The sequence below is a fragment of the Lacerta agilis genome, chromosome 12 (assembly GCF_009819535.1).
Source record: "Lacerta agilis isolate rLacAgi1 chromosome 12, rLacAgi1.pri, whole genome shotgun sequence".
Classification (NCBI taxonomy): Eukaryota; Metazoa; Chordata; class Lepidosauria; order Squamata; family Lacertidae; genus Lacerta; species Lacerta agilis.
In genome coordinates, this window is record NC_046323.1 from 15,751,862 (window position 1) to 15,760,970 (window position 9,109).

At 49.3% G+C, this 9,109-nt stretch overlaps 1 protein-coding gene across 1 annotated transcript; it reads left to right on the top strand.

Annotated features, from left to right (window-relative positions):
• The first annotated feature begins 2,805 nt into the window (after positions 1 to 2,805).
• On the top strand, positions 2,806 to 8,907 carry EOMES (eomesodermin). The gene is made up of 6 exons (XM_033165928.1): positions 2,806 to 3,841; positions 5,256 to 5,410; positions 5,908 to 6,029; positions 6,330 to 6,488; positions 7,311 to 7,372; positions 7,952 to 8,907. The coding sequence occupies exons 1-6, from the start codon at positions 3,045 to 3,047 to the stop codon at positions 8,685 to 8,687; spliced, it is 2,031 nt and encodes a 676-aa protein (XP_033021819.1). The 5' UTR covers positions 2,806 to 3,044; the 3' UTR covers positions 8,688 to 8,907.
• The last annotated feature ends 202 nt before the right edge of the window (positions 8,908 to 9,109 follow it).

Here is a 9,109-nt window from a genome sequence, read left to right on the forward strand (position 1 = left end):
GTTTGCAGTAGCTACAAGCTGGGAAGAAGGGGAGCGATAAATCCAATGATATCGTCTGAAACTATTTCCTGTGGTGCCCAGTCCTATACATGTTTACTCCAAAGTATGTCCCCCTTTAACACCCAGTTGAGACTGTTTAAGAATGCAGCCTTCATCTTGAGCTTTTTTCAACATAGTCCCAAAGGGCATCGCTTTCAGTCGGAGAAGTCTCTGATTTGGCAACTAAAGTTAGTGCCAGAGTAAACAGCAAGACAAAACTTCTGTTCCTTGTTCATCGCCCCGATCCAAAACATTGTTCCCTGCTATTTGTTGTTTGGAAGGATAGAGTACTCCTTTTGCTTCTGTTTCGGAGGAATCGGTGCAAATATATTTAAGAACCACCAACAAACGTGTGTTACAAGCCAAATGTTGTGGCTTAAAGGAAAAGAGACTAATTATCTGCAGACAAGATAAGCTGCTTTCGCAGTGAAAGAATGAACTAACTTCAAGGGGTTACTTGAGAGTAAATTCCACGGCTATCCGTAGAAATCGTTTCTATCTAAGCATGGTTAGGATCCGTCTGTAATCATTATTTTATAAAACGGAACGGGGAAGGAACTTCTTTTGCTATTATTTACTATTTATCAATGCTAAGGTGTTTTTTCAAGGTTTAGGAATTGCGATGTTAAAATTTCAGGCATTAAAGAAATGTAAGCACGTTTGAAGATGGGCAAAGGGTAGCTTTTGAAGTCCCTTTGAAAACTGATTTTAAAAAAGAAAGAACTAAGATAAAACGTTTATTCCCTTCTGTCAGAAACAGAGGGGATTAAACCTGTTGATACGAATATCGGTAGGTCTTCAGATCAACAGGTTTAATCTCTTCCTATGCAAATGAAATATTTTATAACAACTTGCATCGGCCTAATATCCGCAAAGCGCCGACGCCCGGACTCCTAATATGCCCGGGTTTGCAACAAATAAAGACTTGAGGAAGAGAGAGCAAATTCGAACTGGGATTTTGTTGTTGTTGCGCTCCGTACTGGAACTCCTCATTCCTGTCCCTGTTTCCATTTTCAAATATCAAGCTATTTCGCGACGGAATGAAATAAGAGACTCAGCTAGAAGCAGTTTCAAGAATAGGCCGCCGGACCAGCTCGGCAGCTCCACCTCTTGCTCTGCCATCGTCCCTTCGTATCTTTCTCAAATGCAATGTTTGTGCGCCTCTAGATGCCTTTGTGCAAGAGAGGTGTTTGTTTTGTGTTGTGTTTTTTTTTAGGTGACAGTGTACCACACTGAATAGTTTCGAAGCATCTCCCCAAAACCGCCCCATCCCGGTTCCTCTCTAAGATCCCGGAAACTTAGGAGCCGGTTCCGCGGGCCTTTCTCTTGCGCAAGCCTCGCTGAGATGAGTACTGCGCAAGAGAACCGCGAGCCTCGCTTGCCCGCCTCAGCCTGCTTCTCCTCCGCTTGGGCTCTGAAACTGAACAGGGTCAGTTGAATCTCCAGCGAAATCTGCTCCCCTATCGAGCTTTCCTCGCTTCTTTCTTATTCATGGAACGGACCATTCCGCCTCCCTTCTTGCTTGCTGTCTTGAACGAAACCGAAGCAGAAGAAGACGATCCAGATCCAGACCAGATTCATCCTTGCGCTTCTAGGCGTCATTTCTTAAGGGAAAGCGCTTTCGCTGCGAGAAGGAACTGGAAAGAAGCGAGTTATGTTAGCCGTCCGATTCTCTCGGGCCTAGAAAGAAGTAATCGGGCTGTGCGGAACATCTATACAGTATCTCCCTGATTCCTTCAGACGAGGGAAGCCAGATCTGTTTGTTTGTTTTCAGCAGCAGCCAATTGCCGAGGCAAACCCATTCCCCTTCCCCTGTCCTCTCCCCCCCCCCCAGCGCTTCTCTTTCTTCCTCTCTCCCCCTCCCTCCCCCTTTCAAAGCGAGAGGGAAGAAGGAGGCGAGGGTGTTCTGAAGCGAGAGCGCGACTCGCCCCCGCCTGGTTTAAAGGAAATCCCGGCGAAGGTGTGAAGTGCTCGGCAGGTCTTGCACAAACACATCCCGACGCAACTGCCGCGGCATATAAAGCGGGGAAGGGGGGGGGCGGGCGCGACGGCTTCGATGCGGGCAGAAGGGAAGAGGCCAAACTCGGCCCGAGACTCCTTAATCGGGCCCGTCGCCTTTTCGAGGGGGGATGTGGAATGGGCCCCGTCGCCTCTTCCCTCCTCCAGCGCTGCCAGGGCTGAGGGGAGCCTTCCGCCGCTGCTACTGAGGGAGCTTTCTGAGGCCGGCCAGCTTTGGAAGGCGAGGCCCCCCTCGTGGACGAGGGAAATGGCCGCTTAGGACACAGACGGCCCCGCTGAGCTCTGAGGCGTCGGCTCCCTTTTCATCTCCTCCCCTCAGAAAGTTGATTTGTGGCCTTCAAAGGACCTCGCCAAAAAAAACACACCAGGCCTCGCTTTTACATTTTAAGGAAAGCTTTAATCGCAGAGTTTTTGGGACTACTCATAAATACCAGGCAGCTTCTCTCTCCTCACCCCCCCGCCTCATAAAGTCCGTGTAAAGTTTCATGTGGAGAATTGAGGGGTGGTGGTGTGGGATCTTTTAAAAATAATTTTAAAAAGCACTTAAGAGTCGCAGGTGACTTGTTCCAATTAGTAGCTGTCTAATTAAATTAGTGTCACCGAGACCAGCCAATAGGTGGGCGAGAAAAGGAGAGGTTCGCCGGCGAATGGAGCCGCCTCCAAGCCCCTCCCCGGCTGCAGGAGAGGAGTGCGCGCGCGCGCCTATAAAAACGCTCCCCGGCTTGGTCAATCGCAGTCAACTGTGTGGCATTTAAAGGCGGGAAGGTCAGGTGGGTGGGGGCGGCTTCTTCTTTTTGTAAATGAGGTTACCACAGAAGGTGGCCCAAGACCTCGTTCGGTGTCTTTGAGGGAAACCAAGGACGTTGTTGTGTTGCCGGCTGAGGCGAAGTGAGCGCCTAGTTTTGCGCCTCCCGGCAGAGCCGCTCTCTCGGAGTTGAGAGGACTTCTGGGGGGCGGGGGGGCGAGCGGGCGGCTCATCTGAGGCGATGCAGCTGGGGGAGCAGCTCTTGGGCAGCCCGGCCAACCTGCCAGGCGCCCCCTTCTACCCGCTGGAGAGCGCGGGCGGCCGCGGCGGCGGCAGCTCCACGCGCCACCTCAGCTCGGGGTCTCCGCCGCGCCTGGACTTGGACAAGGGCGCGAAGAAGTTTGGCGGCGCCTCGGGGCCTCCGGCGACCGGCCTGCTGGGCGAGGCCGAGGCGGCGGCCGACACGCCTCCGTTCGTCGCCGCCGCCGGCCAGGTTCCCGCCAAAGCGGCCTCGGGGGCCGACGGCGGGCGCAAAGGCTCGCCTTGCCCGGCGGAGGAAGAGCCTCTGCCGCCGGCGCCGACGCGCTACACTCTGGACGGCCTGAGCCCCGAGCGCTACTACCTGCAGTCGCCCGGCCCACAGGGCGGCGGCGGGGGCGCCGAGCTGGGCGGCCCTTGCGCCCTGTTCCCTTACGCCGGGGCGGCGGGCGGCGCACAGCCGGGCTCCATGTACCCGGCGTCGGGCGGCGCGCGCTACCCGTACGGCTCGGTCCTGTCTCCGCCGGGGGGCTTTTCGAGCGCGGCCGGCAGGACGCCCTTCGCGGCGGCCGCCGGCGCCTACCAGTACGGCCAGGGGGCGCCGCCGGGCAGCCTCTACAGCCCCTATCCGTCGGCGGCGGGCTCGTGCGGCGGACTGGGCACGCTGGCGATGCCCGGTGGGGCGGGCGCGCTCCGAGCCCAAGTCTTCCTGTGCAACCGGCCGCTCTGGCTCAAGTTCCACCGGCACCAGACCGAGATGATCATCACCAAACAGGGCAGGTATGCCGCTGCTTGTCTTTCATGGGGGGTCGGGACATGGGGCGGGCGGCTCGCTTTGGGGCAGATCGGATTTGCGAGGAAATGGCCCGGAGGGACGTTAATCCATTTGAGAGAGCGCCTCGAGGAGCTTTCGGCATGGGATCTCATCAAATTAAGAAAGCTGGGCAAACTCGGTTTAGTTTTAAGGGATCCGGAGCCGAGTTGGTTTGCATTTGCTCTCGGAAGTTTGCGTGCCTGTCATCAGGTTTGTCCCAGGTTTCCCAGGTTTGTCAACAATTGTTCTCACCCCCGCCTCAAAGTTTTTCCTGTGCACATTTACCCGAGAGTAATCGCCATTGGATACAGGGGGACTTAATTAGGAAGTTAACATGCGCAGGTTTGCGCTCTGAAACTCATTTTTTTTTCAGTTCATGTACTTAAAAGTATACGCTAATGGGGGGGGGGCAGGAATTGCCTTTAAAAGAAATTTTAAAAATGCGATTTTTATAAAAAAAATTAAAGAAGAAACTTCTTAAATCGAGCTGTGTAGTGCCGGTGTTTTTAAGCATCCAGATACCTGGACTTGCTTTTGCTTGGAAATAAAACCCGATCGTAATAAGGTTCTTTTTCGTTAGTTTAGAATAGGGACGTTAAACCGGGGGAGGAAGGCAACGCCCTGGATTTATAGCACTAGCGAGGCCAACCAAATTTCAGGATTTGAGGGATTTGGGGTTCCGGAGTGCAATTGTAACAAATGACTGGTCGATCGAAACCTTCCCCACCGAAATCACCTTTGTGCTTGATTCGAAGTAGGACAGACATACTTGTAGGGTTTCTTTCTATCTCTCTTCTTCCCCACCCCCACCCCCCACACAATTTAAGTATTTCGTTTCTTGTGTTCCCTAAACCGGCACTATCATTCCCTCAATCATAATTGTTGATTGAAATAAAAGAATTGGGGACGGGATTGGGAAACAGAATGTGCCATTAGTTTCTGTCCGAAGAGGCTGGGGATTCTGTGCGTGTGGTATATGAAACCTAAGACAAGCGAGGGTTTGAAACTATTCAAGCCTTCGGATCCGGCGGTGGGTCAGGGTCTGTTTGGGATGGGGGTGGTGGTGTCCCTCTTTCTTCGAGGTGCTGCATTTGAAAGGCTGCCCTTCCCTTTCCGATCTCTCCTCCCGAGGCCGTCGCTCTGGATGTTCGCACAAGAGCGAGACTTGGAGCCAAAGCCTCTCGTGGCGGCTCTCTCTAAATATAAACCCCGCGAGGGGAGCCGCCATCTGCCTCCCGCTCTCGGTCCAGGCGCTAGCCGAGGCCGGAGCGCGCTGCCAAAGAGCATCGGCGGGGGCTCCTGGCTCAGGGATGCATGCGGCCTCGATTCCCTTTTTCTAAATGTGCGCCTTCCCCACTTCCTTTCTCTTTCCAATATCAGGCGGATGTTCCCCTTCCTGAGCTTCAACATCACGGGCCTCAACCCCACCGCCCACTACAACGTCTTCGTGGAAGTGATTTTGGCGGATCCCAACCACTGGCGCTTCCAAGGGGGGAAATGGGTGACGTGTGGCAAAGCCGATAACAACATGCAAGGTAAGAGACCAGACTTCATTGGAGAGGTGGGGGAATGGGCAGGCAAGGAGACTTTTTCTCTCTCTTGCCTTCAACTTCCTTCCATGCCTTCATTGCTTAATCCAGAATCTAGATGCAAAATCTAGGCAAGGAAATTAATTGCCTTGTCTTACAGCCTTTTGAAATGTAACTTCTGAATGTAAAGATGAATCCTCTCCAGAAAGTGACTTTGTGCTCTTTAAAAAGGGGGGTTTGGAAGACTCCTTTACTCCAGCTTGCTATGAAATTAAAGGAAGGCTCAGCATTTTTCCTTCTTTCCCTTTCATGCTCATGGTTTTATTATGGACCCTGCCATGTGCATTATTGTGTGCAAGTGTTGCCTTTGTCGTGGCACACGAGTGTGCATTTCATCTTGGTGTTAGGTCTGATTTGGGGAAATGTCTAATTCACACAAGTACATGTAGGAGAGATGAAATGCACCTTTCCCTGACTCTCGCAGTCTTCTTTTCATCTTACAGGTAACAAGGTTTATGTTCATCCGGAATCTCCCAACACTGGAGCCCACTGGATGCGACAGGAGATCTCCTTTGGAAAACTAAAACTAACTAATAACAAAGGGGCCAATAATAATAATACTCAGGTAAAACAGCACACTTTATTTTGGTTTGCTTAGTTAAATAAGATTTGTGGTTCCTGGAACCTGAAGGAAGATGCAGTGGGTTTTTGAAACAGGTATCCAGTAAATTCTGAATTTGCTGCAGTCATCTCAACAGTACATCTTGTCCATTTTTTAAAAGTTGTAAATTGGCATGTGGACATGGGACATATAAGAGGAACTAGTGCCTCATTAAAGGCTTGCAAAATTTGAAAGTCTCCTTCCTTATGTCAGGTGGATTTTTAAAAAAGCATTGTGCACTAACTCAGTGTTCACCTTTTCCAGATGATAGTACTTCAATCTCTGCATAAATATCAGCCTCGTCTCCACATTGTGGAAGTGACAGAAGATGGCGTTGAGGACATGAATGACTCTTCTAAGACACAGACATTTAACTTCCCTGAAACGCAATTCATTGCTGTGACTGCGTATCAGAACACTGATGTAAGGATAAAATATGCTTGGTATACTAAATAGCTTTTATCTGGGGTGTGCTATGACACCATAAATTAAGAGGTAAAATAGGAACACAAAAAAGAGAGTGATAAACGGAGCTTTAAATACTTCTGTTAACTGGAAGCAAGGGGTGGTATTCAACTGAGTTTTACTCCAAGTAAACCCATTGAAATTAATGGACCTAGCTTAAAAGTAAAGGTAAAGGTACCCCTGACCATTAGGTCTAGTTGCAGACGACTCTGGGGTTGCGGCGCTCATCTCGCTCTATAGGCTGAGGGAGCCGGCGTTTGTCTGCAGACAGCTTCTGGGTCATGTGGCCAGCATGACTAAGCCGCTTCGGGCGAACCAGACGAGCTCATGGAAACGCCGTTTACCTTCCTGACGGAGCAGTACCTATTTATCTACTTATCTACCTGCACTTTGACATGCTTATGAACTGCTAGGTTGGCAGGAGCAGGTACCGAGCAACGGAAGCTCACCCTGTCGTGGGGATTCAAACCGCCAGGTCGGCAAGCCCTAGGCTCTGTGGGTTAGACTACAGCGCCACCCATGTCCCTGGACCTAGCTTAGTTGTGTTCACTTCAATGGGTATACTCAGAGTAAAATATACTTGAATACCACTCAAGCAGTTCTATATCTATCTGCTTTACCACTGCTGTAGATATAGTTGTTAGCTTTTGTGTATTTCTTTAGGAAATCGAGTTTTCAAAATAAGTACCTCTGCTTTTTGCATGTGTAAAGGAAATTATCTCCTTTTTACAAATTTTGAGGTATCTAAGTAGACACCACTATTTTGTCTTTACTTTTCAGATCACACAGCTTAAAATTGACCATAATCCTTTTGCAAAAGGCTTTCGGGACAACTATGATTCGTAAGTAGTATTCTCATCTCTATGTGGTACAAATAATTCTATTCTATAAAAGTACGGATTTTAAAGAGTTTATGAATTTAAGAGCTTTTGTATTAGTAGCTAGCAACAATCTTCAAAGTGTCTTACTTGAGAGTGATGGAACTTTCTTCTAAGCAAAAATAGTCTCCCATCTAAGTGAAAATGAATGTTAGATTGGAAACTATTTCAGCTCTTCACTTACCTAAATTGTAGCAGAAGCAGCTGACTAGGTTTGCAGAAAGTAAAAGTAGCACAAAATTTTATTCTGCAATAAGGTCTAAATTTGCACATACACCACTGCAAATATTCATTTGTGTTTTTTAAAAGTTCCTCACATAGCTAAACTTTTTTATATTGCGTTTCAAAGTGAACTTAACTGGGAGAATTAGCAGAAAATATACATTAAAATGGACTCTAATATTTGTTGACTTTAATCTTGACTATATAATGGCCAGTCCAGCATGATCCCCTTGGGACTGAGCCCTCCCTCCTTGCATGTTAATGCCAACATCCTAAATGGTAAAGAACAATATCTTAGGCGTTTTTCTCTTGTGTTTGTAGCATGTACACAGCTTCAGAAAATGACAGATTAACTCCATCTCCCACGGATTCTCCTAGATCCCACCAGATTGTCCCAGGAGCCCGGTACAGCGTGCAACCCTTCTTCCAGGAACAATTTGTCAACAACCTGCCACCGACTAGATTTTATAACGGGGAAAGAACTGTGCCTCAGACAAATGGCCTCCTCTCGCCTCAGCAGAACGAAGAGGTGGCCAATCCTCCCCAGAGATGGTTTGTCACTCCAGTCCAGCAGTCTGGGGCCAACAAACTGGACATGAACTCTTATGAAACAGACTACTCTCCTAGTACATTACTTCCTTATGGCATCAAGTCCCTCCCCCTGCAGACATCCCATGCCTTGGGCTATTACCCTGACCCTACGTTCTCTTCCATGGCTGGATGGGGGAGCAGAGGCTCTTACCAGAGGAAAATGTCTGCTGGCTTACCTTGGGCCTCCAGGACAAGCCCCCCAGGTTTCTCTGAAGACCTGCTTTCTAAGGAGAAAGTGAAAGAAGAAATGGGGTCGTCCTGGATAGAGACGCCGCCATCCATAAAATCTCTAGATTCAAACGATTCTGGGGTCTACACTGGCGCTTGCAAAAGGCGGCGACTCTCCCCGAGCACGTCCAGCAACGAAAACTCCCCGACGATGAAGTGTGAGGACATTAATGCTGAGGACTATGGCAAAGACACTTCCAAAGGCATGGGCTACTATGCTTTCTATACCAGTTCTTAAGCCCTAGTCTCTGTGTTAGAACTTGACTTGGCTATAATATTTCAGTGGTGGTGCGGAGGTCTTTTGCACAAATGTTGCCAAAGGAACTCTTTACCTTCCCACCTTTTTGAAAAAAATGTTCTTGTGCAATTCCATAGAAGGTGCCAAAGCTTTTTGACTGACTTCTGCAGGTAAAAAAGGGAAGAAACTGGGTAACACTCCAAAATGTCTTGGCCTCTTCCCCCCCCATCGCCTCCTGTTGCCCCCCCCCCCCAGCTAAGGAGACAGCGAGGGAGAGTCTCTAAGCATCATTTTGATTTTAAGTGTGGCTTTTAGAAAGGGCCAGGGAAGGAGGAGGTAATAAAGCAAATGTTGTACAATCAGGCCAGTGCGTAAGTGCTGTGCACTACCAAGCAGTTTGAGGGAAGAGTTAGGTGCTTCTT